This window comes from Epinephelus lanceolatus, chromosome 1 (genome assembly GCF_041903045.1).
Source record: "Epinephelus lanceolatus isolate andai-2023 chromosome 1, ASM4190304v1, whole genome shotgun sequence".
Lineage (NCBI taxonomy): Eukaryota > Metazoa > Chordata > Actinopteri > Perciformes > Serranidae > Epinephelus > Epinephelus lanceolatus.
In genome coordinates, this window is record NC_135734.1 from 23,715,145 (window position 1) to 23,743,072 (window position 27,928).

The 27,928-nt window shown below is 39.5% G+C and overlaps 2 protein-coding genes across 2 annotated transcripts; both read left to right on the forward strand.

Moving 5' to 3' along the window:
- Positions 1-410: 410 nt before the first annotated feature.
- On the forward strand, positions 411-9,142 carry cyld2 (cylindromatosis (turban tumor syndrome) 2). The gene is made up of 14 exons (XM_033625811.2): positions 411-546; positions 904-1,389; positions 2,337-2,466; positions 2,877-3,127; positions 3,214-3,382; positions 5,118-5,250; positions 5,439-5,543; positions 5,846-5,925; positions 6,058-6,124; positions 6,214-6,346; positions 6,814-6,922; positions 7,030-7,148; positions 7,721-7,925; positions 8,212-9,142. The coding sequence occupies exons 2-14, from the start codon at positions 949-951 to the stop codon at positions 8,394-8,396; spliced, it is 2,127 nt and encodes a 708-aa protein (XP_033481702.1). The 5' UTR covers positions 411-546; positions 904-948; the 3' UTR covers positions 8,397-9,142.
- A 2,746-nt stretch (positions 9,143-11,888) lies between these two features.
- On the forward strand, positions 11,889-26,105 carry top1a (DNA topoisomerase Ia). The gene is made up of 21 exons (XM_033627067.2): positions 11,889-12,045; positions 12,533-12,557; positions 14,873-14,969; positions 15,129-15,237; positions 16,184-16,236; positions 16,348-16,437; positions 16,544-16,616; positions 16,832-16,923; positions 17,076-17,191; positions 17,301-17,422; positions 17,838-17,960; positions 19,246-19,433; positions 19,529-19,673; positions 19,842-19,985; positions 20,175-20,360; positions 20,443-20,511; positions 21,190-21,304; positions 21,519-21,646; positions 22,827-22,921; positions 23,011-23,160; positions 24,748-26,105. Exons 1-21 carry the CDS (start codon positions 12,013-12,015, stop codon positions 24,848-24,850), a joined length of 2,256 nt encoding a protein of 751 aa, XP_033482958.1. The 5' UTR covers positions 11,889-12,012; the 3' UTR covers positions 24,851-26,105.
- The last annotated feature ends 1,823 nt before the right edge of the window (positions 26,106-27,928 follow it).

Below are 27,928 nucleotides of genomic sequence, written 5' to 3' on the forward strand. Positions count from 1 at the left end.
AAAGACTAAGCTCAAAATATATGGAAAGCAAACTAAAAACTAATTAATAAATGTGTCAGAGGTCTACTCATATATCGATAAGGGATATTTTGTAAATGTGCATTGGTTGTTCGGCTTTATACATTGCAGTGCTCTCTTGACATTTGTTAATTCATTTATGAAAACAAAGTTGTCTGGCTTAATACATCTACATCTGCATTGGGCAGTTACTGCATGACAAATCTGCAGCCTCTCTGAGTTAAAAGATACAGACTTAATTCAACAATATCCTCCCTTTCCTTATCAAATCTACAGTCATGCATTGTTGCGGAAATCTAGTTGAGAGGACACTTGAGGGCGGAGATGTTGGGAGCTGCCAAGTGGGCGTAGTCGGTCACATCCGGGTCAGTATTTAAAGTCCTGCAGGTTAACCCACCTACCCAGTAGAAGTCAGGAGGAAGAGAGTTTCCAGGTCCGGAGGCACCTGCTGCTTTTGTGGGCAATTAATCCATGCTGCAACAGTGGAGCAACCTGTCGTAGAGTAACTGCTCTTGACAAATAAACACAGTAAGTCAGCTTGCGGTTTCTATGTTAGGCTAAATCGACTCTGATTATTGTTGGTGGTTAGAAATGTATTCAATGTCAAAGTTACAGAGCAGGTTTGGTGATATAAAGAGGTGGAATATCTTATTTCCCATCTCAAAGCTCGCTCTTGCAGGCAAGTGTTAGGATTATATCTACTGTAGGCTACACAATATTCTTATTTTTACACTTATATCAGGTAATTTTAATATACAGTTTATGGCTTTGTGACTGTATTGTCCATGACACAATGAGTTGTTAATTTTTGTTTTTTGTTTTTTTTGCGCAATGTATTTTCTCACACCTTTATAATACCGTGTAACTCCTGTCGTATTGCTACAGGTACTTCTGCTCCAGAACTGTTCAACAGACTCTGCTGGTGGAAATATGGAGAACAAAACTGTAGTAAAGGATAAGCTTTTCATCGTGATACGCGGGAAGTCGAGGAAAGGCTTCTTCTGCAGAGGATGTATCGGCCGTGTGGAGGCGGAGGTGCAGCGGGGAGAGCTGTTGGGGCTGCTGTACTCCGGCGGCGGCAGCAGCGCAGTGAGTCCCAAGAGCGGAGGCATCGTGAGGAGGGAGGACACATACCCTCTGACCCGACACCAGGCCCAGCTCCTGCTCTTCATCTCCCCTGCAAGCAAACGCCTGGACCTGCTGTGTAACCCCCAGCTGTTCTCCGCCATCTGTGCGCTGTCTCAGGGTGACCTGGTGGTGGTGAAGCACAAGAAGGGACACCTGCCAGCGCTGGTGAAGAACCTGATGGAGATCGGGAGGAAGGAGGGCAAAGATGACCTGCACATGCTCGGCTTTGAGGTGGAGTCTGTGGTAGGTGCAGTGTTTGTCTGGTTTATTAAACACAGCATCACAGTGTGGGGGTCCATGATGAAGAACAGAGTGGTAGGAGTGTGAAATGGTTCCTCAGCAATTTTTTGGTGTGGGTTGAGGTGCTCTGTAGCACCAATGCCACTGAAAGAACTTTTTAAGCTTCTGTGTGGTTCTTCAGCTTAGTTTAATTAACAGGGGAGACAATAAAAGTGCTACATTACAGTGTTGTCATGATACTGGAGCTTCTAACGTTGATACAATACCTTGAAACATAACGATATACAATGCTGTTATTGATACTGTGGGAAATAAATAACAATGAGGGCATGTTATGTTTTATTAAAGAATTAATATAACAAGGCTATAACATGACAACGGTGACTTTTCTTGTTTGGTAGCAGAGAAGCAGTATGATTGTAGTAAACATGAACAAAAGACAGTGAGAAAGCGCAGGTGTTACAGGTGTATCCATACTGCAGAAAATGAGTATTTAAACATTCAGAAGTGATATGCATTGATGAATTGATATTTTTTGACAATGCTACTGCGCTATAACAGCCCCCAGGCTCAAAAATGTAAAAACAATAACATTTTTTATGGCACTTCTAAATATAGTAGCACCAGAGGCCCCACAGTATGATGTCATCACAATACTTAAGTCTAGATACAATATTATTGGGAATTTAAACATTTTGTGATGTGCTGAGTATTGCGTTAACATATGTTTCATTTCATTGCCTTTTTCAACTTCAAATTATGTCCCCAACCATGTCAACATCTTTTTTATCTGATAAGATAACGTTTTCAGGGGCGCCTGTGATCAGTCAACTCTGCCAGAAAGACACATGAATGTCATCGACATTAGTGCAAAATGTACACACGCCCTAGAGCGTTTATCTGTACGTCTGAGTACATAAGCAACCTGTGTTTATTTGTCTTCCCTATAGGACAGTGATAACAACTTTTCATCCAAGAAACCTTCACCTCTGCCTCTGTTCAGTGCCGCAGACATCGTCCAGGTGGTCCCATCTTACTCTGTTCCCCTCGGACTGCACTGGAAAGACGGCCAATGTGGGGGTAAGTAAAGTGGTCAAAATCGCAATTTGCGTTCCTCTTACAAAGTCAGTGTGGCATTTTCTTAACACAAGATACTACAGTTCCTAAAAAAATAAATCAAAACATCATACATCCCCTCCCCCAAAATCAGCCAATTAAATCTTGCCATCTTCAGAAAACACCAGTGACGTCAGAAAGCGGTCCCAGAACACAACTAGAAAAACTGGTCCTGTTGCTCTGGAATGTAAAACAGCAGATTCATCACATGGTCTTGCGTTTTGGCACATTGTGTGTCTGCATACCTTATATGTAGACCTGTGCTATGTTAGCCGGAGGTCAATCTGATGAGGCAGCATGTGACAAGCTTGAAAAAAAATGTCTTATGACTTTCTAACCACCAGCCTCCACACCCCCTCCACACCTCTCCACAGGTCTAAACAAAAAAGCGGTGACGCGCATCAACTCAATGCCGAATATAGGATCTCATGCACGGCCATTGAGAGAGAGCCATACGGAGCAGAGCAGAGCCATACAGAGCCAAATTCCAAACACATCACACGTGCATTTGGAGGTGGGATCCTTGGTGGAGGTGGTGTCCAACTCAGGGATCACAGTGTACGGGGTCATCCAGTGGTTGGGGGTCCCAGAAGGAAAGACTAATGAGTGGGCTGGGATTGAATTGGTGAGTGACAAAACATTTTCTACAGTTACATTTTCTGTCAGCTTTAGGCATCTGCCTCATACCTGATTTGGTTTTCATTGTTTCAGGACTATGAGGTGAACGGCTGCTCTGATGGGAAGTATGGAGGCCAGAGGTATTTCACCTGCAAAGGGAACAGGGCTTTGTTTGTTCCCGTCACAAAGTGCAGCCCTGACAGCAGGTTCCTCTGCAACTCCACAGGAATGGAGACCCCCAAACCTAACGACACACCTCCAGGTTAGACATTTCTCCCACACAAGCAATTCACATTTACACACAATTGAAATTATGGTGCAAGTATTTTTAAAAGTCAAAATTTAACTTACTCACTTTAACTTAACATCCCACAGAATTGTCTGCTCTGAAGCGTAGTCGACTGAGTTGTGCTCTACACAAAATTAAAGTGCGATATAGGAGATTTTGCAAACTGAACTTTTGATCAGGGTGCCAGTATTATGTAAACTTTAGTGCTGTACCCAATAGTTCTTAGATTTAGGCCCTGTTCACGTGCATACAGATATTTTTATAAACATTTTCCTCTATGTTTTGGCCTCTCGTTCACACACACACAGTCAGAGTTTTAGGTCACTGAAATAAAGATTTGTTTAAAACAACTCTGGAGCTGCCATGTTTTTTAAAAACTCTTGTTACTTTGTGTATGTGTGGACATGTAAAGTGAAGCACTTGGGAAACGATGACATCATCTCCTGGACGGTTTTGAATCAGGTGCTGTTACACCAGCAGATGGTGGGAAAATTTTTAGAGTGGGACTGTTGTGTATAGCGGAAGCGGAAGGAAAACTTTCACATGTCCAGAACATCACTTGTATCTTTGAGTCAGCGTTTTCGTTCTCATATCACACAAAGGGAGGAACGTGCCTGTATAAATGGGTCGGTCTAACAGCGCTAGAAATTACATTTATTCATTAAAGAAAGTTTGTTTAATAAAAAAATGACAAAATTATGTAATCAGACTAATCACTTTATTCAAATTATACACTCAGGAGTTGGCCGGAGGAATTATGTTTTTGGGTTATCTGCCTGTCTCTCCATCCCACTATCTGTCCATCTTATTGTTGTAAATGCGATCTTTCACAAATGCCTTGAGGGAATTTCTTCAAATTTGGCACGAACGTCCACTCGAGCAGAAGGGGAAACATTTGGTCAGATACTGAATTGGAGAGTCATGATGGACACCTAACATGACTTGGGTGTCCATCTTGACACATTGGTGATTGTATAGATCTTCTTCGCTGCAGGGTTGAAGATGTTTAAGGCATCCACATTTTAAAATTTGTAGCTTCTTTGTAGAAGCATATGAGTCTGGACAGACATGGATGTAAACTGTAAATGCAACTTGACGGAGGTTCACGGAAGCGTACAACCAAGAGGAGGTAATTCTAGGTTTTGTTTAAGGTGATGATGACATCATAAAATAAGACAACAAACATCCAAAGCTTCATTCAAAAACAATTTTAATAGAAACTTTGAATGTTAACAACAATTACCGTTGGTACAGCCCTAGTAAAGTTATGTAATATAAAGCTTTAGGGATAGATTTTTTTCATTCCTGTCATTTCCTGTCATTTATAAATCACAACCTCACAAAATCCGTTTTGAGGAACTTGGAAGCCTGTTGCAACAGCAGGGTTGCACACAAGTGAAAAAGACAGTCACAAAAATAGCCTGACTTCATTTTCACACCTCTTTTCCTCTGGGAGGATTTGAAACAATGCAGGGTTTGTGACCGTGTTACTGTCAGTGGATCGTGTCTCACAGTCTTGGGAACTTCCTGCTTTAGAAAAGCAGATTAATCATTATTCTTGAAGGCCTACATGACTGTCTAGTTGGACTGTGTGAAGCTTGTGGAGAATACTAGGTTCCTCAAATCTAAGGTGAAATGATAATGTTTGTTTTAAAGTTCCATTTGTAATAGGAATGTCTGTCTCTGTATGTTTGCTTGCTGTTTTCAGTTCCTCCATTTGAGGACCTGGAGGAGGATGCGCCCCCTGTTCCTGAATCAGAGGCCTTGTCTTTGCTAGTGGGGAGAATGAAGGGGATTCAGGGTCACATCAACTCCTGCTATCTTGATGCCACACTCTTCAGGTAAAACCAGTTCACCACCCCTCAGGGCATTTGATTCTCGAGCAACACACCACTGCAAATACAGCTCAGATTTACTTTAATCTCTTGAAATAATTTTATTTAGAGAATATCATGTGCAGCTAAATGAGCATGGTGAACTGTATTCAGATAAGTGCTGAGTTGATAAAACTGTGTTTTTCTCTCTTCAGTTTGTTCAGCTCATCTGTGACCCTGGATAATCTCTGCCAGAAGCCTGCTGACACAGAGCAACCCATAGCCTGCTCTCTTAGGAAAATAGTCAACCGTTTGCGCAGGTATAAACATTGTCTCTGAGACTTTGTTTATCTAATGCCTTGCACTATCATCTAGCTTGCAAAACAAGAACATTATGACATTTAAATGGTCACAACTGGTCAACAAGTACTCTCAGTCCTAATGATAGTAGTAGTAGCAGTACTCTTTCTTCACTAGCTAACAAAAAGGTGCAAATGCTTCAAACCTGCTTTCATAAGAATGTGTGTCTTTGGTGTTTGCTCTTGATTGTTTTGTAGCTATTCCAGTATAGGTTCTTGTGTTTGCTTACTGATAGCTGATGTGGCTGATGTATTTATTGCAGACAAGGGTTCGTGCCTGCTGAGAGTGTGATGAATTTCCGTAAAGAGCTTGGCTGTGACACTTTCCGAACAGAGGAAAAAGGTACACGCCCACATGTTGCAACCTGCATTGTTAAAAAATAAATTTCAATTGAGGCTCTTTAGCCACTGCAGAATAACATGCCAGAGCCCACTAACAGTTCTGTATGTTTTTAATCACTTTGCTTTACTGCAGACCCAGAAGAGTTCATCACAGTCCTCTTTCAGAAAGTGCTCTGCATGGAGCCACTGCTCAAGCTCAGGTAAGATCTTAACCACCCAGTATTAAAATCCTGTCTTATTTGACTGCGTAAAGTTAAGTTAGTGAAATTCTGTTCTCTGTTTTTTTTAGATCGAGACAAGAAGAATCTCAGGGTGCCTACACCTTCCAGATCTTTCTAGAGAAAGAACAAATGGGAAAAATGCCCACTGTCCAACAGCTGCTGGACACATCCTGCCTGTCCGGTGACCTCAAGTTTGAAGAGGTGAGCCTGTGCTCCTCTTAACAGGATAGGTTTTCTTCTGTACATTTGACCTCACTTACTATGTAAGCATGCACATTTGACATGTATACAGTGCATTCAGAATATGCGTCTCAACTGGGGTTTTTACCACAATTTGCGACACAAGGCATCTTGCTTGTTTACAGTCAGCTCTTTACATTGTAGTGGATTTATTGTGCACAAACCAACTAGCCAACAATTCGATTTGCAAAGAAGCAAAACCGCACAAGGAACTCCAGCTGTTCCACTTTTTCATAGTTTGACACGATAAACAACATGGCATGTTAATCAGAGAATGCATGGCTGCATGTAAACAGGAATATTGGTGGAATATTCTTTTTCATGAACCATGTAAACAGTTTAGAATATTTATTTGGAATAAGGACAAAATCTGGACTATTTCATGCATGTAAACATAGTCAATATAGCCTCTCTTTTTTGTCCCTCAGATGCCGTCCTGTCTAATGGTTCAGATGCCAAGGTTTGGAAACAAGTATAAGATGTTTTCTCACATCATTCCCTCCACTGAGCTGGACATCACAGATCTCCTGTACAACTGTGAGGAACAGACGTAGTCGGCACTTAGATGTTAATGGAATACTTCTTTTAACACTGTGTTTTGAAGAGCTTAAAGATGCTTATGGATCACCTATTTTTCCCAACAGCTCCAAGGGAATGTTTTATCTGTGGGCATTTGGCAGAGTACGAGTGTCTTCAGTGTCTACCAGATCGCAAACTCCAACCAGGGAGAATAAAACAGTACTGCTCTACATGCAAAACTCAGGTAAGTGTGATTGCCATTTTAGGGCCCTGACACACCAAGCCAACGGTTGGTCCTTGCTCAATGTTTGGCGATCCATGAGCGTCCGTCACCCTAGTTTTTGCAGTGTGTCCTGCGCTGTTGGCCCTTGTTGGCTGTCTTTGTCAGATTCATCTTGTTGAAAGTCAAGAGGGTGTGAGATCGAAACAAACTTGTTATATTAGTAAGATTATATTAGCCCTCATCTCTTTAGCAGAGACAGTTTTTTTGTGTTATTGTTTGGTGGCACACGTTAAATATTCTTTGTTCTTTCAACATTGGTTTGTGTGTGCTAACTGGCTAATTAGCATCTTAAATCTGTCCCATCGGTCACAGGCACAGAACATGCATGCTGGTTGGCCGTTGGCTGTAGTCTTTGCAATGTGTTTAGGTGCAACTTTTTTTCTGAGACACAGACAACATGAGACGATGCAGCAGTCGGCCTTTGCTGCCATTAGTTAATTGATCTCAGTTTGGTGTGTTCGGGTCTTTAGGTGTCAAGTATCCCACTGACCAAACTTGTAAACGTATTAACTTTCTATTTTCTGTTTTTTAAGGTGCATACCCATCCCTCGCGACAGGGTCACTCCCCCAAGGCTCTATCAGTGCCAGCAGGTGTAGCCTCTGACAGTCCCGTGCCCAGGCACATGATGCAGCTGTTTGCTGTGCTCTGCATTCAAACCAGCCACTATGTGTCCTTTGTCAAATACGGCCCTGACCCTCACTCCTGGCTCTTCTTTGACAGCATGGCAGACAGATGTGGTAAGAGATTTAACTTTTTTTATTTATTTATTTGAATCAATAGGGCATCTCTTGGCTTCCATTGGTAGCATTATTAAACTCCCAAATGAGGAATTTTATTCTGATGTTCGTGCAAAGTCTGACTTCTATCAAGTGGTTACCCATGACTGCCTTATTTTCTGATAAGGCAGTTTGACAGTATTAGATAAAGCCACACTCTGACGTCTATGACTGGTCTTTATCTTTCCTTGTGCTGATGTCTGATCTTAAGGCCTCTCTTTTCTTTTCTTTTCTTTTTTTTTGACAGGTGATGATCAGCATGGCTACAACATTCCAGAGATCCGGGCTTGTCCGGAGCTTGGTGACTTCCTCTCACAGCCAGAGGAGGAGCTGCCCTTCTCCAACCCTTCCCAGCCTCCTGAACTACTGCGCAGATTGCTGTGTGACTCCTACATGTTTTTCTACCAAAACCCAGCCACGCCACTTTCATAGCCAAACCATCAGGAGTCAGAAACTAATGTGAGGATGAGGACACAATGTTCCCATAACAGTGCCTTTATAACCTTGCATCTCTGCTCACTCAGCAAGATTTTGTGTTGGTTATTACATCCAAACAGCAGGAACTGAAATGGATGCATTTAACTTTACAGGGATAAAACATTATTATTATTATTATTATTATTATTATTATTATTATTATTATTATTATTATAAATGTGTTATTCAGACATTTGACTGTAAATGATGGAAGTCAGAGTTGATGTGGTTATGTATGAGAAAAAGACTGAGCAGTAAACATATTAGCCTTCACTCTGAACTCCTCATCATCACCATCATTATCTCGTAGATATATTGCTGTTGTTACATTGTGATTATTTATACCAAGATTTCTAAATGACTTTATTCTAGTGTTTTTTTCATCTATGTTATTTGATAAGCTAAAATCCACTCCAGCACTCGGTGACAAGTTTGTATGGTGTTGCGTAATTTAACACTGGATTGTCAGTTGTGACCTACAACAGTCACTGAAGCCTCCCACGTCATATAAACCACATGCTGTTCTTGTTGCTGTTGATGAGCTGTCCATTTAAAAAACAGAAAGCTGGAAAGTACATGTGTGGTTGTATTGTATGTACTGTAAAAAGGTGCACGATGTGCAGTTTTCACAAGGGCATATTACCAGATCTGTAATATATTATTTTAATTTATCAATAAAATGTTAAAATTGCAGTTGGAAATCAGTGAAGCGTCCCAACAGGTTTTTATTCTACTAACAAACAGGCAAACACAGAATCTCTGAAGAGACACCACTGCCAATCATAATGTTTTTTTAGAGGCCATTCATAATGTTAAGTAACATTTCAATCTACTACAACTAAAACCCTTTTATACCAAGTCTTTAACTAAGTCTTAAAAATCTGGACACAAAGTACAGTTTTGCTTTAAAGGTTCCCTGAGGACAAGTGAGCCATATTAGGCAATATTATGGACTGCAATGCCCTCTTGTGGACAAAGTAAGTTTCCCTTAAATATCATCCACTCTGATTTGGGGAAATACATTCCTCTTGTGTATGCAGGCCCATCAAACCACACCAGCATGTACATTATTCACACAAACTCTGGGGGAAACAAATTTATTCAGAAATATTATTGGCTTTAAAAAAACACATACACAAAAAACAGTTACATTTTTCAACATTTTTGACACTGATATAATGATAATATAGCATAATAATGCAAGTACACCCTTTCAAAGAGCAATTCACTTTTGATTCAATGGGAAATTACACTACATTTTGTCTCATGAGCATAGGTTTTTTTTCTGTTCACTTGGCTAAGGTGCTGTAGGAAATAAAAGCTTGGGCGCTGTGTCAGAGTTGTATAGTCATGGGCAGACTATGAGACAGTGGGCCCCTGGGCACAGATATGCTAAAGGCCCTACCACCTCTCCTACACAGGAGCAAGGCACACAGACTTTATGGTAATTTTGCCTCTTTTATTATCACATCTTTTATTTTTGTCGTCTTTTTGCACGTTTTGTGTTTCTGTGTCTCTTTGTGGTAATTTTCTTTGAAGTCGTTTTGTGTCTATTTTGATTATTTTTGTGTCTTTGTAGTTATTTTGCATCTCTTTGCACCTCTTTGTGGTCACTTTGAGTCTGTTCCTGGTTGGTAGGCGTTAATCTGTGACATGTTGCAGGCAAAGGCCAGTGGGGCCCCTGATGCTTTTGGTCCCTGGACCTGTGTCTGGAAGGCCTGTTCAGTAATCTATCCATGCTTTTAACTGCTGTTTATTCTGGGATCATGTTGGCTAAAATTATTGTGACATTGTTATGTAAACAACCATGCACATCAACACAAGGGCAGTATTGTGTGATATATGGACATGACCACAATAATTTTTGCTGACCTCAATAAGTCTATAATGAAATGTGTGAAAGTGTTAGGCCTAAACAGTGTCGTTTTAACAAATATCAAAGTGCAAGGTGTCATGCCACGATAGTATCTTATGACTCAAATAAAAATTATTTTAAAAATACTGTTGTTATTAGATGTTGTCCTGAGTATTTAGGTTAGATACAGCTGTTCAATGGTCATCTGGGAATTTCCATAAAACACTACACATTTTAAATGTATTAGGATCATTAAGACGAGTTGGTATGAGACTGAAACCTACTTTTTGGGATATTTCAGATGGTTATTAATCTGAACCATACGTTTGTATTTCCAGTGTTGGGGTAGAGTGAACTAGGTGTAATTAATTAAACTAGTAGTTTAGCATTTTGCAGTAGCTTGTTGGTTCAACTACATTCGTATTTGCATAGTGATTCAAGTAGTTAACTTAATTTTTTGACATCTTTTGTGTCGTTAACTATTTAACCTACAATCAGTTTTGACCATAAAGGGAAAGGAATGCTTTTTTATTTTTATTTTATTATGACTTCTATACTGTAATTGATGATTGCTGTTAATTAACAAATGTTCAAAAAAGCTGTTGCGTGCTGTTTTAGTAGTGACCTGGCTAACCAGGTAATCCTGCTTGGTGCAGTATTCCCACCTGGACTGTAGTTTCTGGAAAGCAGATGTCTGATTGATGGACTTGTACAAAACAAAGCTGACATTTCTTGCACTTTCCCATGAGTAGTGGGGTATTTTATTTTTTGGTTTACGTATGATCTGTGAGTGGGCACTTTTTTTTTATTAAACTTAATTGAGTAGCATTTTATGCTGGCATGTGACTTTTTTGAATGCTATACTGATATGTCATATCACATGTACATTGTCAATTTGGTCTTTTTTTGACAAAGTAGTTGGAACTGTTTTTCTAAGAAGCTTAATTTAACCAAACTAAATTTCTCCCTGGGGTAGCTTTGCTGTGTTAACTTTCTCCCAGTGTGAGGTAATTGGTAGGTTGCAAAATTAGGCCTACGCTTTCAAAGTACCTTCCCCAAACACTGCACATTTAAATTCATTCCTCAACTACATATGGAGTCTCTCTGCCTTTGAGATATGGGGTAGGCCTGTTAGCTGTCAAGGTTGTAGAGGGCAGGAGGGGCTCATGTCTATTATGTGCCGCATATTCTGGCCTGCAGCATGTTTGAAATCACTTAAAGATGGTTAAGTTGAAATGCATATTCACTAAATGACATAAGTATGGTCACATATCTGAGTGGACAGACCTCTTCAGACATGATGATAATGATGAATGTTATTGTTATTTTTACCAATAATATGCAGTCTACCAAAAAGCTGCTCCTCCCTTTAGCTCTCAGGCACTTATCAGATTAAGTGAATACAAACAACAAACGGGTAAACAAGTGGATCCCTGGGCCTGGGGCACTTTGTGCTCATGATACATGTGTCCCTCCTCAGTCAGGACAGTGTGTGACCACCGTGGGCCCTGAGAGCAACACGTTTTGTCAAGAGGAGGAGCTACACGGCTCTGAACCATTTAAATTAAGGCGCATGCGCATTAGTGTACAAATGGGACTTAACTCGCTTACACAACTGTGTCTTTTCTTCATTCTGCCTGCATCTCAACGCCGGTGTGTGGTTACCCTACTACACGTTACTCATTTCTGACATTTCAATCAAACAACGCTTAGGAAATGAGTGGGGACCATTCCCACAGTGAGGACCAGGTAATGTCACCACTGTTTATGAACGGGTATAAGTTCTTACCACCGTTTTATTGGCGTGGTTTGACAAGATAACTTAGCTAACTGTGAACAGTGCCTGCTAGCGCGCGTTAGCCGAGTGTGTTTGTAACGATAAGCCAACTCATTTTGTTGTTAACACCGTCTTGACACGTTTCATCGCGTTTTTATCTGTAATGTTACTGAAAGATACTGTCTAGTTAGCTTTGAGTTGTGTATGGCCAGGCATGAACTCCCAAGACAAAGTGGGGTAACGCCACATCTAATGTGTCGTTAGCGTTAGCCAATGTTAGCCGTAGCGGCGTCGGCATCAGCCGCTAAGCCATATTAACAGCCAGCGTAGCAAGCTAGGCTAGCTAGCAGGCTAACGTTAGCTAACAAACTCGCTTTGCCATCCAGCAAGTTCAAAGTTAGTTAGCCGGCTAGTTAGCCACTACGATAATTAACATTCATCTGTTTTTGATTTTTCCAGATTGACGGCGGCTCTCGTTTCAATGGTAAGTTTATAACACGGCGCTAACAAGTTAAAATGAGGACTTTCCTCACAGTCTGACATGTCTTCACTGATCAAATGTAACGTTACGGTAGTTCTCAGTAGAGGACAGAAATGGCGTCCAGAGACTAAGTCCTCTGTCTCACTCACAAGCGCCTATTGTTCAAAAGGGAGGTCTATTAAAAGCTCTTCCGCATATTATTTTCTCGATTCGAATTAATATTAGTACACAGCTGGAGGTGTTTTATCAGTTTAGCGTATTAGAATTTCTTGTTAGTTGGCTTTTAATGCCACATTTCCCACCTGAAAGTGAGGGTTTGGGGGTTGAGGACTTAGTCTCTGCGCCATTTTCTTTTTCGGTGTAGCGGCCTGACTGTACGTTACTGCAAGCTGAACCCAGGCTGTGAAGTGCAGATGGCTGTGAGGAGGAGAAATGCGAAGGCATAGTGCTTCATTAAGATCCCACGTAGTCACCAAGAGTATGCTTCTTTTAATATACGAGCGGAAACGCTTTCATATATAAAGTTAGTTTTTATTATGGCTACAGGGACTTATCATTTCCACATGAAAGGAGAAACTGGACTGTTTTAAGTTGAATCCATCCATTTCAACAGTAAACACACCATGTCATGAACTTTAATTCATCATCACATTGCAAATTAAACAAGGTATTAGGTATTAAAGCATCTTGACAATATCTTAGAGAGCGAGCATTAAATGGAGTTTTTAATAGCTGTTAGTATTTATCCCTTTAAGCTCTAAAAACCTATATCAAGCAAACAAAGCACTATCCATACCAAAGAAACATATTGTTTTAAGTCAGTTAAGCAGAACTAACTTTTTCTAGGATGTACGCTCTACACTGAACTACCTTTTGACAAAATATTCAACATGTCTGGTTTCAGTTAAATTATTCATTGTTCTGGCAACCAAGCATGGATTATTGATCTGAGTCTGACTTCCCTGTTCTTCTGTTCATCGTAAAATCATCTAGACAACGTAATCAGTCCACTTATTTGGTTTCCATTCATCAGCAATGGGACAACAGTTGACTGTGGGACATAAAGGGCCTTGGCTCTACTTCTAGTTGTCAGATAATGGTATTCATTCCCTGCAGACTGATCTGTCTGATTTCAGATTTACAAGCAAAGCTGTCTTTTTAAAACAGCATCTTAACTGGCATGCTTCAAAAAGATGACACAATTTGTCAGCGCTCTCAACCATTCAGGACAAATTGTACTTAATGCGTTCATTGGATGGTTTAGCCCAACTTGTTCACTAATCAATCCCATAAGTCATATATTCTGAATGTATGTGTTTCAGCTGTCAGCTGTGAACATATGAGTGGAGTCATAACCAAAAGTCTGTCAGATATGTCCTGTAGTTTGTCTTCAGTAATCTAATGGAGCGCAGCAGGGAAATGTATCAGTCATTTGGTTCAGACAAATCAACTGTGTCATCCTCTGATAATGGATGAATAAAGACAACTAGTTTTACAATGTAAAATGTACTGATCAAGGTAAGGCTCCAAGTCTGTTTTGGGTTTAGTGATTCTTTGAGAAGTCACTCACACTAATGTTTTCACCTAGAACATGGATGCTATTGGTTTGTTCCACACTGTCATACCAGGGGATTATGGACAACTTGTCATTAGGACATGTTAGCAGACTAGGCTATTAGCTGTCAGTTCTGTTCATGACTGCTCCTATAGCCTTTAACCCCCTAAAGCATAAAGACTTGTTGTGACGTTTTTTGATATGAACGTTTGTGTGAACAGTGTTTCTGTTAATTTTGATATTTGCCTTTTTGTCCTACACTAAGATGTTTTATTCCTCCTGCTGTGGATAACCCATTTAAGAGAGGGTGAAAGCCTACTTTGTTCACTGGCATGCTTCAACCTGTCTCTTGTTTCATATTATCTCATAAACAATGGGACTCATATGGGCAGTAGGTGGTGCTGTGCTTATGTGTAATAGATGTTCAGTCTACATTCTGTATGGCATTCAGATTGTAGTGCATGTTCAGACCGTGTGTGTGGCAATTTAATTCATGTTTTTACTTGGAAAAACTATGTGGGGGTGACTAAGTGCTTCTCAGGTTGTCTGTTGATAAGTGTCTGTCTCAGCCTCTCCACTGTGGCACCTGGTTGAGTGCACTTAGTTAGTTTTGTCACTTGTGTATAGAATAAACTGGTCATGCTATGGCCATTAGGTAGATCTTTTACTGATGTAGGTAAACGGCAATCCTACCATTTATTCAGTTCATTGTTGAAGTCATTATTGTTCACTTTTGAAGAAGGTGATGTTGTTCTCTTCTTAGACTCTCACAAGCATAAAGACAAGTATAAAGAGAAGGAACACAAACATAAGGACCACAAGAAGGATAAGGAACGTGAGAAATCAAAGCATGGCAACAGGTAAAGTGTGTGCTTCTGGACTCTTCATAAATGCATGTTTCTGGTGGTATCAGCTCAAAGTGGTCAAGACGTATAACTTGATTACAGCATCATTCTCTGTGCTGAATAGTGGAAGGTGGAACAACCTTAATTAATAGTTGTTGTTTTTTATAACTTAAGCGATCACAAGGACTCATCTGACAAAAAACACAGAGACAAGGAGAAGGAAAAGATGAAGCACAAAGATGGCAGCGCAGATAAATACAAGGACAAGCACAAGGACAAGAAGGTGAATTACCATGCACATAATTCATGGAAGAACGCTCACACAGTTGTGCATGTAATGTTTTGATTTTAGGGTTCGTCATCATGAATTATTCTGCAATATTAAGCTGTCAAAACATACATGCATGTTCACAGCCCGCAGCTAGAACAAAATTTAAAGCTCATTCATTTTTGTTTGGATCTTCTCTTTCAATCAGATTTCAACCAATCTGTTCTTTGAATCAGGACATGGAAATGAACAGAGACACAGATAGAAAATGGAGCAAACAAGTGTGGACTTTTTTGGTTTCACATAATTTCAGGTGGCTTCATGTAGCTAGTTAACTGTGTTTGTATTTTGGCAGAGTTAAGAATGTCAGAATTGAGAATTTGGTTTGCTACTGCCTTTGCTGAACAAAAAAAGTGTATTCTTAGTTGGTCATCATATAGTACTTACAGTGGCCTCTGATGATGACTAAATAGTTAAGGCGCTTTAGTTTCTACTACTCAGTAGTAATAAACAGTTTCATGCAGAAAAATAAGTGTTAATTCATAATTATTTTAGTTTGTTAAAATTATGATTAACCATCTCAATTACAGTATCTGACAATGACTGGACTGTCATTTGGCTGTTATTATGCAGATGAGTGTTCGACACCAAACCTTAAAAAATGTTTACTGTTTTTGATACAACGGGAAGATTGACATTGAGAGCATACAGTTTAAAGTTTTTTTTAGAATTCTAAATATAACGAGTATATAACTTGACAACGACTTTTCTCTAAGTGGCAAAGAACAGCAGAATAACTGCAGCAAACTAACAATAAGCGAGAACAAGAAAGCACAGCTGCTACTGGTGTATTGATACTGTGAAAGAAAGTGTTTCAACACTAATGCAGACATGTTTAATTATCATTTGTTGTTACACATTTTGCAATGTCTGTCTTAACAATTTTGTGTAAACCTTTCAGGATAAGTCACTTGATGGTAAAGTCAAAAAAGAAAAAGAGAACGGCTTTGCCAGGTATGTCTGGGCTCCACATCTCACTTCAGTACTACATTTACACTACCAGCAGATTCCTTTTTGAAATGAAGCCATTTCTGATTCTGAATGTTTTTTATTTTTGTTACGTAGCCCTCTACATGTGAAGTCTGAGCCTGAGGATTTTTACCACTCTCCTAAACATGAGAAGTCTCTAAAGAGAGAACGTGACGATGATAATGAGTGAGTGGCCTTTTGTGATTGGTCGTCTGTATGTTTTCCATGTGTCCATCTTAAAGAGTATTTGTAGTTGTGTGTGACCTAATTTGTAACACAAATTGTTTTTCAGCTCTGAATTCAAGCCCAAAAAAATTAAGACTGAAAATGACAAGAAGGTCAAGAAAAGAAAACAAGAAAATGAGGTAAGCAAAGGCCATAAGCAGAATGCCAACTTGTGTTTTAGATTTTCTCTTAAACAATAAAAAGAAGCCCCTTTTCTCCAGTATATTTTGGAAAGCGCAAAATTATCGAGCACCTGAAGAACTGGGGAGGCTTGGGTCTCAGGCTGGTGTTGACACTGGCATTTTTTGTGCCAACCTGTGAGTGAAATAACTCATAGTTTCTCTTCCCTTTTTAGGACATTAAGCCCAAAAAGACAAAAAACAAAAAAGGAGAAGTTGCTGATGGAAAAAAGAAAGCAAAGAAAGAGCCAGAGGAGAAGTGGAAATGGTGAGTTGCTCATGTCAGCCAGCCGCATCATACTTACATACTTATCAGTGTGGGGATGGGGCAAATGTGGGTGTTTTGCATGTCATTGTTGGATCAAGTTATGTTTTGTTTCTTGGGTATTTTCTTACTGCATGGATTTTTGTTAATTCCAGGTGGGAAGAAGAGAGATACACCGATGGTGTTAAATGGAAGTTTCTGGAACATAAAGGGCCAGTGTTTGCACCGCCTTACGAGCCTCTCCCTAGTAATGTCAAATTTTTCTATGATGGTAAGGCTCTGTTTCTCACGTACTCAACTTTGACATCAGTCAAGAGCAATACTGTCGAACCATGTGATAGCATCTCAGTGGTGGACAAATGTACCTATTTTTTGAACAGGTAAGCACATGAAGCTCAGCCCAGAGGCAGAAGAGGTGGCAACTTTCTTTGCCAAAATGCTGGACCACGAATACACCACAAAGGACATCTTCCGCAAAAACTTCTTTAAAGATTGGAGAAAGGTATGAGGAAAATGCACTTATGTAAACAAAATTGCAAATGTCCTAAGAGCTTTAAGTAGAAGTACGCATAGGTATGTCAGTTATATACAGGTGGGATATGCGAGTAAATATAGATGTATATATGTAAAAGTGTATTAATCTGTATATGAGAAATAATGTGCTTGATAAAGAAGAACTTTGAAAATCCAATTATTTGGGAGGGATTGGTTTGAGAGGGGTGGTCTCAGCATGTGCTCGGCATAAACATAAAGTTGCAAAACATTATGTGGAAGTATATTGAGGCTGTATAATCTGTTTGTCACTTGATCTGTTTGTGCTAAATCTAGGTTTTCATGTCTAAAGTCCAGAATTCTGTGCAGTCTTGTAATTGTTCAAAGACTTCTGTTTTTGAGTGTGCCATGTTTTGCCAATACAGGAAATGACTTCAGAGGAAAAAGCTAAAATCACAGACCTGAAAAAGTGCGACTTCAGTGAGATGAACGAATACTTTAAGGCACAGTCTGAAGCCAGGAAGGCCATGACGAAGGAGGAGAAACTGGTAAACTACTACAATTTTTTTTTTTTAGGCCACACAATATATCAGTCAACCCTACAGGAAGATTTAGCTGAAAACACTGGTCAGACGGTGTCACCTGTGTTGTTTATTGTTTAACATAGTTGTATAATTGACACTAGGGGTGAAAAATCAGTTACTCACAATATATCATGATGTGTTGCCCACAGAAGTGATGGTATTATGAGGGTGATCCTGTGACACTTGGTACATTACAAGATAATTATTGACAATACATCACAATGTGTGTAACTGAAGAAGCAAAAACAAAAATACCCCAAAAAGGCAAAAAAAATCTTTCTTTCACTGCATTGTGGTGTCGGTTTCACAAAATTTGACAACTGAGATGAAACAATATACAAAAAAGTACAGAGTCTTCGCTCTGTGCCTCTCCAACACAATACTGGTGGCCCTCAGGGACATCAAAGGAAGCATTGCTTTAAACATTGTATTCATTATAGGCTGACTCTCAGTTGAGGCAGCATTAGCTGTGTTCTCCAGGACGAGATCAGGATGATGACAAATCAGGTGGCTATGCATGTTCAATGTGTTGCCTTTGTACTCAATGTTCATAAAACCAGGGTGACTGTGGATCCTTGTCTTAGATAAACATTTACCAATATAAGGCTTTAAAAAGTATCACACTGTCTTAAATTCAGATTGAATGGGTCTTAAATGTCCACGGTCACATCCTGTCCACTGTCCCTTTTTACATGGCTGCAATCTGGCACTGTTACTACCTCTGCTCCTGCTTAAAGTGGAGACAACTCTGTACCCCCCATTTCCACAATCATACCTTTTTATAAAGAAGACAATAACTGCAACATTCCCACATGCAGTATGAAAGAGACCATTGAATGGTGACTCTTGTGTGAAATTGAAAGGGGAATCCGTTAAGAGCACCTGCATGTTAAAATAAAAATATCTGTATCTGGTGCCAGTGTATCGACAAATCAAGGCCTTACATGTTTTTTGTAAATAGACATCTGTCATTTAAAAGTGCCTGAAGTATGTATTTTGTGCAAGAAAAGCTCACTAAGTTTTATGAAAATTATTAGTGTTATAACTGTACCTTGATCTGTGTTTCAAACTAAGCCGTCTGGGGTCCTTGCATTAAAGGGAATTGTGCCTTGAAAGTCCTTGTAAAGTCACAGAATTGAATGTGTAAGAAGGTGTGGGAACCCAGAGGAAGGATTGTTGACACAACTGAAATTATTGACCCCAACAAAATGGAGTTCTGATGGTTTGTATTCCCCCTACCCTTTTGTAGAAAATAAAAGAGGAGAATGAGCGCATCTTGCAGGAGTACGGCTTCTGCATCATGGACAACCACAGGGAACGTATTGCTAACTTCCGCATTGAGCCTCCGGGCCTGTTTCGCGGTCGTGGAGACCATCCTAAGATGGGCATGCTCAAACGTCGCATCAGGCCTCAAGACATCATCATCAACTGCAGCAAGTGAGTGAAGGGTTGTTGTTTTTCCCCCAGTGCTGATGAGCTGATGTTTTAAGCGGGTGTAATGATTAAATGTTTTATTAATGTGCTCCTCGAAGGGACTCCAAGCACCCAGCGCCTCCTCCAGGCACTAAGTGGAAAGAGGTTCGTCATGACAACAAGGTGACTTGGCTGGTGTCGTGGACGGAGAACATTCAGGGTTCCATCAAGTACATCATGCTGAACCCCAGCTCCAGGATCAAGGTGGGCCGATGAGTTCTGCAGTAAAAGGTTTTGACCTGGTTTAAATTTGAGCTGTTCCCTACAATAACTTGTTCATATAATTTGAGTTCATATGACGGTGTGCATGCTTGACACACATTTGTGGTCACATCTAATTCATTCAGCCATGTTGTTGTTGTTGGTCTGCAGGGAGAGAAGGATTGGCAGAAGTATGAAACAGCTCGTAGACTGAAGAAGTGTGTGGACCGTATCAGAGCCCAGTACCGTGAAGACTGGAAGTCTAAGGAGATGAGGATCAGACAGAGGGCTGTGGCACTCTACTTCATCGACAAGGTGAGCTTCATGATTACTGTTGACATTGTCCGCAGTGTGTATAGCTTTAGGGAATGTAGTGTTGTGTAATTGCTTTTTAACAATGGCTGTAACGTGCAAGTGGGGTTTAGCGGGTGCTTAAACACTCACTGCAGTGAGGGTAATGTCTCTGTAAGCCGGCTTTAATCCAGCTGTCCTGATGTGCTCTAGCTGGCTCTGAGAGCGGGTAATGAGAAGGAGGAAGGAGAGACTGCGGACACCGTGGGCTGCTGCTCGCTGAGAGTTGAGCACATTAAACTCTATCCAGAGAACGATGGTCAGGAGTACGTGGTGGAGTTTGACTTCCTGGGTAAAGACTCCATCCGCTACTACAACAAAGTCCCTGTGGAGAAAAGAGTAAGGACTGTAAAGCACTGTTTTTTTTATTTTAACTGTTCAAACTTTGCCCTTGTATTTATGCACGCTCTGCTTCTTCTAGGTATTTAAAAATCTTCAGTTGTTTATGGAGAACAAGGAGCCTGATGATGATCTGTTTGATCGTCTGAATGTAAGTAGAACAACCTATGAGGAAACTATAAAATCCTTATTTAGTGCATAAAATTTATTTTGGCAGAAAAAAAATGTCACTATTGGAAAGATGTTTGATTTTGAAAGGCAGTTTCTAAAATAAGTGTTTACCTTTTTTGAAGGGTCTCTGCAGATCCTCAAAGTCTTTAAATGTCTTAAATTCAATTTTAGGCCCCAAAAAATCTTAAACGTGCTGAATTTGAATTTGTTAGGTCTTCATTGCCACACATGGTATCTAATTTCTTTTTGTCAAAATGACTTAAGCATTACTGCATGAAAGTCCCCATTTCCGATGTTACAAATCTTTGAACCTACCACTGAATAAAATACTTGTACATGTTTGAAGTAAACATCAATCAATTAAAAAGAATCAAAAAACAAACTTGTACTTACCTGTTGGCAAAATGTAGATTAGCCTGACTCACTCAATAATCACATCCCTACATAAAACCTTCCTCTGCACAGTACTACAAATACACCACTTCTCTCTATACTTTCCTGCAGTGCTTGAATAAGAAAAAGACGAGTTGTCCAAAAATCTGTCTTAAGTATGGTTCAAATTTATCTTGAAAATGTCTTAAAACATTACATTTAAGTGTCTGATACTGGTAGACACGCCATTTCAGCACTAATAAACCACTTTCTTGTATCTCTCCAGACTTCTGTTCTGAACAAGCACCTTCAAGAGCTGATGGACGGTCTGACTGCCAAAGTCTTCCGTACCTACAACGCCTCAATCACCCTGCAGCAGCAGCTGAAGGAGCTCACAAGTGGTACGTCTATACCTGCAGTCAAAAGATCTAAATTCACAATTAACTGGAATCCAGCCTTATTTAGGCCCACGCAGAGTTAAATAGAAGGTGCAAACAGCGTCATACATCTGAATTGCTGGTTATGAATTGATAATAGGCTTTTCATTTGGGTGTGACTGCTGTGATGAATCATGCTGCATTGATGAAACTCATTTAACTCTTCGTCTCTCCTCAGCGGAAGAGAACATTCCAGCCAAGATCTTGTCCTACAACAGGGCCAACAGGGCTGTGGCCATCCTGTGTAACCATCAGAGGGCTCCACCAAAGACATTTGAGAAGTCGATGCAGAACCTGCAGACTAAGGTTAACATTTATTTTGTTTTTTTGAATACTGTTGACAGACCTTATTCCTGTGCTACACCTGAGATGGTTAGCTTAATTTATAGCTCACTTTTTATTTGTTGGTTGTACTGAAATTGTCAGTTGTTAAGGGTCCAGTGTGTAGGGTTTAGGGGAATATAATGGCAGAAATGGAATATAACATTCATGTTTTCATTAGTTTTAATGTACTGAAAGTAAGAATAGTTTTCGTTACCTTAGAATGAGCTTCATATCTACATAGGGAGCGGGACCTCTTCCACAGGGTCAGACAAACCAAACACTGGGCCTTTTCCTATTGGCCACCATAGTTCTCCCACACACTTGGCACATGGAAGAAATTTCAGTTGTTTGCAGTCTGCAACATCACCACTAGATGCCACCAAATCCTACACACTGGACCCTTAATATCAAGTTAAGTAGGGCTCAAAATACCTCCATTAATATTGCAGTGATATTGTAGGGCTGTCTATTGGTGCTTTAACAAAAATATTTACACGGTGAGAGTTCTGATCATTAGTCATCAATAATGTGGATACAATGCCTAAGTGGGTAAAGGTAAGTGATAGAATAGGTAGATCATTCTGGTAAGTTCAGAAAATTACATCACTTAAATGTAATGCAGCCTTTAAAGCCAGGAAAAGACAACACTTCCAATTTATTATATAATCCAAAATTCAAGATGACATCTAGTCTTGCTTCACAATCTTAAAATATTGATTATATTGCTCAGCTCTAAGTTCAAGTAGGGATTTTAAAATCACTAAATGCTTGAATCTTGCTCATTGTGTGACTGTGCTCAAAGGGGATTTGGTAAATGTTTCTCTTTATCACCATAGCAAAGATAATTTATGAGAATGTTGAGGGTAAATATTCACAAGGTCTTTTTGTTGAGAGTGCTTGAGTTTTGAGTTTTGAAATTGATGGAAGAGCAATTTAAAATGAGTGCCCTGACCCCTCCATATATTCATGGCATGTCCTGCTTTGTCAGTTTAGGAATTTCCAATTTCACCAAAATATTTATTGACATATTTGAAAGCTCTTGCACATGATGTACAAGGTCCTGTTCAATGTTGAAAAATTACCATGTAACTGTCAGTGTTAGGCAAGTACAATAATCGGTGCTTCTGATTTTTTAGACTAATTACTTTTTTTTTTTTCTTAGATTGATGCTAAAAGGGACCAGCTCTCTGATGCCAAGAGAGAACTGAAGAGCGCCAAGGCTGATGCCAAAGTACGGAGAGATGAAAAATCCAAAAAGTAAGTATATAAAAGTTTGCTCTGGACTTAAAGTTGTCTCCCAGGTCAGTTTCATTTATAACCTTGTGTGCTGGTTGTCTCCTCTGTAGGGCCGTGGAGGCCAAGAAGAAGGCAGTTCAGAGGATAGAGGAGCAACTGATGAAGCTGGAGGTGCAGGCGACTGATCGTGAGGAGAACAAGCAGATTGCTCTTGGCACTTCCAAGCTCAACTATCTGGACCCTCGCATCTCTGTGGCTTGGTAAGATAAAACTCTGTAAAATATTTCAGAAGTTGGGAAACATTTTAACTTGTGTTGCTTACTGTGCAGGAATGTTCCGATAATGTTTGCAAAACTGTATTGCAAATGAAAGTGAAAGCCAACTCCAGATTCTCTCTCATTTTAACGTATTCACCTTGCTATATTTGCTTTTTTTTGGCACTGTCTGCCCACTGACCAAAGGTCACCAACCAGAAACATCCCGAACACCGCAACATGATAAGAAATACAGGCAGAGGGCAGTCTCTGCAGATGAATGACTGTAACCAGCTATCATTTTCATTATTTATTTGCTGATTATTTTTTTGATTAAGTCCATTAGTAGTTCGATCTATAACATATCTTTAAAATTGTAAAACATGTCGATCAGTGTTTCCCAAAGACAGGGCTACCGCGGAACCTCTTAATAGACGTTGAATTAATTTAAAAAAAGACCTTATTTGGTATTAAAATGTCTCAAATCAATCTTTCACAAGTCTTCAGACTGCTTAGATATGGAAAGAAGGATTTTGTGAATCTGTTTTTTATTTATTTATTTATATATATATATATATATATATATCTATCATTTAAAAAACCAACACCAACTCCACCAACACTCGTTTTTTTGTTTCCGGCCATAATGGTCAGCGCAGAGGCTCCACTGTCTGTAGCTAGCTGTCACTGTAACCTGAACAACATGGGCAGTAGAAATTTAACAAAAACTGGCTATTAAAACAAGATTACACAGCATGGCTGAAACTGGTAAAAGGCAAACTACATGATAGAAATCAAGGCAGTCAAATCCCACATGCAGAGTCAGAAACGCAAAGAAAGTCGCCAAGAAAACCCAACGAACACCAGGTATTTCCTTGTTCAGTCTTACCCTTGACAAAATAATTGGTCTGTCACCAGGAGAAACTGCATGGTGTGTAAAAGATCCGAACTTTTCCTTGTCATGTTCCCGTATCAGGTCACAGCTGTGCAATTGTCCGTGCGGACAATTAGTATAATGGGGGCCTTAAATATTTGACATTAGCTGCTGTTTTTTTTCTTTTCTTTCATCTGTTATGGTGATTGTAAAATTGGTCTAAACTTTCATTCCGAGTGGCATTAAAAAAGTTTAACTTGCCTTAAGATGTAGAAACCCTGCAAAGAACAAGACATTGTCCTCAGATTTCTTGTTTTGTCCACAAACCACAGAAATTCAGTTACTGTCATGGAGGGGTAAAGAAACCAGAAAATATTAATGTTCTAAACTGGAATCAGAATTTTTTTTCCTTTAAATTATCCAAATCGATTTTGTGAATATAAAATTAGTTGGTGACTACTTTAATAGTTGGCAATTAATCGATAAATCGTTGCAGCCCTACACGTAAATATTACATCACATGTTTTAAGTTGGTCTTCAGTGGTGATTGAGAGGAATTATTTCTGTGTGCGTCTGTACATCATTTTCTAGGAAAATCCTGCACAGTATATCTTTGGCATCACCCATCCCTCCCTTGATTTTGTTGGACAAAGATGCGCAATGAGGACCTCTGTGCTAAAATAACAAACTTTTCCCGTCCTTCTCTCTTTGTGTGCTAGGTGTAAGAAGTGGGGCATTCCCGTGGAGAAGATCTACAACAAAACTCAGCGTGAGAAGTTCGCCTGGGCCATCGACATGGCAGATGATGACTTTGAATTTTAAATCCCAGTTTGTGGTTTTAACTATGATACACTCATTCTTTTTTTTTTTTTTTTTTTTTTTAAATCGGTTACTTGTTTTTTAGCTTAACCGAATTTTGCTCAATGGCCAGACCTGATCAGGAATTTCAGAAAGTTTGAGCAGAAAAAACAGCGGCAAGATGATGAGGCCATAATGAAGTGGCAGGAGGGTATTGTGGGTAGTCTAAACATCTGATCCGAGATCAGGCATCAAGGCTGAACTATACCCACAACTGAGCATCAAGGCATATTCCCAGTAATTGGAAGACCTTTTTACCTTTGTGTCTCTCCCTCCTCGGGGACAAATCCTGACAATGCCTGAACTTTGAACTCTGTGGTCCTATAGCTACTGTATTCAGCAAAAACAAAATGCTTTGTATCATTTTATTTTCTCTGTTCACTTGCTCTGTATTTTAGCCCACCCATGTATTATTAATGAATTCTATATTTTGATAGACAAAGTTAAAAAACAAATGAATTCCTTAACTACACCCACACGCCTTTCGAGGAAATGGAAATGTGAGCTCAACTTCTGAGTTGTGTGTGTGTGCGTGCATGTGTGTGTATGAGGGGCTTGGCCATGGAAATTGTTTGTTAGGGTGAATATTTTAAACTGGACTATGTTGAATTGTTTAGCATGAAAGAGGATGTCTGGGCAGGCAACGGGGAAAATACTGCAACCATGTCAATATTTACTTAAGCAAGCAGAATGTGAATATTTTGTTTTACAGCCTCCATCAGGGACTTCTTTTTCAGTGTAAATGTGAACCAATCATTTGTATCCTTTAACTTGCAAGCATCCTCTGAATCTCTCCGCATAGCCCTGTCTACATTTGATTTTAACTTAATTTAACAATTGTTCCAAGAAAAGAAAACTCCCATATCTGTTACTTGAAGATAATGCTATGATAATGTATTTAAAGTCATTTAATGGAGTGTTTTTCTTCCCAGAGGGGTATGTGAGGGATATCAACTTTGCCAAAAAAATCACCAATCTGTTACAATTTAGGCAGTTTCTTTTTTTTAATTGTGTAAAGATTGAGGATAAAATAATGTAACATTTAATGTGAATTATCAGTTCATTTTATTCCACTTTTATGATAGGAAATTTGATGTAAGTAGCTGTAAAGTCAACATCCTATTCCTGTTTTACCTTTTTGTCATAGCCTTTGATCATGTTTTCTTTGAGTTTTATGCTCATTGTAGGTTGAAAAATGAAATAAAACCCTACAAATAATTTTACTGTGTACTTGTGATTATTTTGTTTCTTCCTCGCATTTCAATTGAGCATAGGTTTACTCTTTAACAGTTTTCAAGGTGACTGCGGGTCCTTGAAATGTCTTAAATACACATGTAAATAAAAAAGGCCTTCAAGGATTAGATTGTCTTAAATTGAGATCGGGTGAGTCTTATCGCCTCAACAATTTGAAATGATGTTAAAAAAACTGTTTAATAGGCAGGAAAGAAGGTGGTTTGTTTGTCCGTCTCAAGATTGGTTGTAAATTTGACTGAAAGTGGTTTTAAATTTAACTTCTTTATACCTGTAGACACCCTGTGCTAGGAAATTTGAGGCGAGCTTTGACTTCCTCCAAAGATTCCCAGCCTTTGACACATTATATGCGAGGTTTATCAACATTTAGTCAAACAGTTTTGACGAATTAAATAAATCTAATCCTTTAAATTTAACTGTTTTTAAAGGGGATCACCATCTAAATTCAGAATTCCAATATGTTACTTCCATGGCTCAGGAAAGTACAATCAATATATTTCTGAAGATGAGCTTCTCTTCAAAGCCAGAAACCAGAGACTAATGCTGCATCCATTGCAAGTTGAAGCCAATAATTCTGACTCCGTATTCCAACTTCGGATCTAAATGCGTCCCCGTGCGCCTGCTCAGGAAAGTGTGGTCAACTGTGGCAAACTGATGTTTAAATGTCATGCTTCTGAGCTTAACAAGCAACCACAGAGGACCTACATCAAATATCATAGTGCCATTAGTGAAGAGAAATGGTGAATAGTCAACGGTCTTGCCCGTATTTGCTCATTAAAATAACATACAACAGTTCAAAATCATGTAAAAGGGTGCCAACAACTAACAAAGTAAACCACCACAGCCAACAGCATTAAGCTGTCAGGTGCATTCATTTAATGTGGATGTAGACAGAGATATGCTGAGATGCTAGCAGAGAGTGCCAGCAAGCACAAAGATGCTAAATGGAAACGGTTGCTACAACATTGTTACAGCACGTTTCACAACAAAAACATTAAGTAATACAAATGATGAAAATGTAGTTTACCGTACAGTTCATTGTGTGTGATGTCATGTTGCTGTGACATCAGATGCGATTGTCTTGAAAACTCAGGCTAGAGGAATCTTGCTGAGTTTGAGTTGACGGATTTGTCTATGAACAAGATAGACGTTGCTATCAAGGCTGTTCTAAATCGACATCTCCTCTATATCATCACGGTTTGTTTTACTTTGCTTTGTTCTGCTCTTAAAACTCCAGCAAAATAGGTATGTTGTCATGGCTACACATCAGTGTGGATTTAAAATGCGCTAGGTTCAGGCAGGGACATTGGTCCTTAGTGCTTGGTTAGGTAAAATTAAATATCCCTCCCCAGAGATTATCAGTTAAAGTAGAGACAATGTCAGACTGAAGATGGAAACACAGTGTAAGTGCTCATTTAGTCTCTTTACATATGAAAATAGATCCGTTGTAAATATCACTGACCAAGTACTTTGAGGTGCTCTTTAGAATAGCATAGATACAGCCAATAGATGGCACAGGAGGGCAGAGTCAAAAGATTTACTCAACAACAAACGAGGTGACGGTGGAGGAGGTCATGATAATGTACCATTTAATGGACGCAGCGCTGTGGACTGTGAGGCCATTAAATAAACTGCAGCATGTGGAGTGAGAATTCCTTTCATTATATTACAGATTGGTTCCATTCCACTTTTTTTTTTTTTTAATGTTTTCATCATCTCCTACGACCGTATCTCACTTGAGCTACGCTACACCGCCCCAACGATCTCCGATGGTAGAGCTCTGTTTTATCA

Bases quoted from the DNA above. Each gene is read 5' to 3' on its own strand.
- cyld2 (XM_033625811.2), top strand. From the start codon at position 949: ATGGAGAACAAAACTGTAGTAAAGGATAAGCTTTTCATCGTGATACGC. The intron at 2,467-2,876 runs GTAAGTAAAGTG...ACCTCTCCACAG, and splicing joins GAAAGACGGCCAATGTGGGG to GTCTAAACAAAAAAGCGGTG. The intron at 7,926-8,211 runs GTAAGAGATTTA...TTTTTTTGACAG, and splicing joins CAGCATGGCAGACAGATGTG to GTGATGATCAGCATGGCTAC.
- top1a (XM_033627067.2), top strand. From the start codon at position 12,013: ATGAGTGGGGACCATTCCCACAGTGAGGACCAG. The intron at 16,237-16,347 runs GTATGTCTGGGC...TTTGTTACGTAG, and splicing joins AAAGAGAACGGCTTTGCCAG to CCCTCTACATGTGAAGTCTG. The intron at 23,161-24,747 runs GTAAGATAAAAC...TTTGTGTGCTAG, and splicing joins CCTCGCATCTCTGTGGCTTG to GTGTAAGAAGTGGGGCATTC.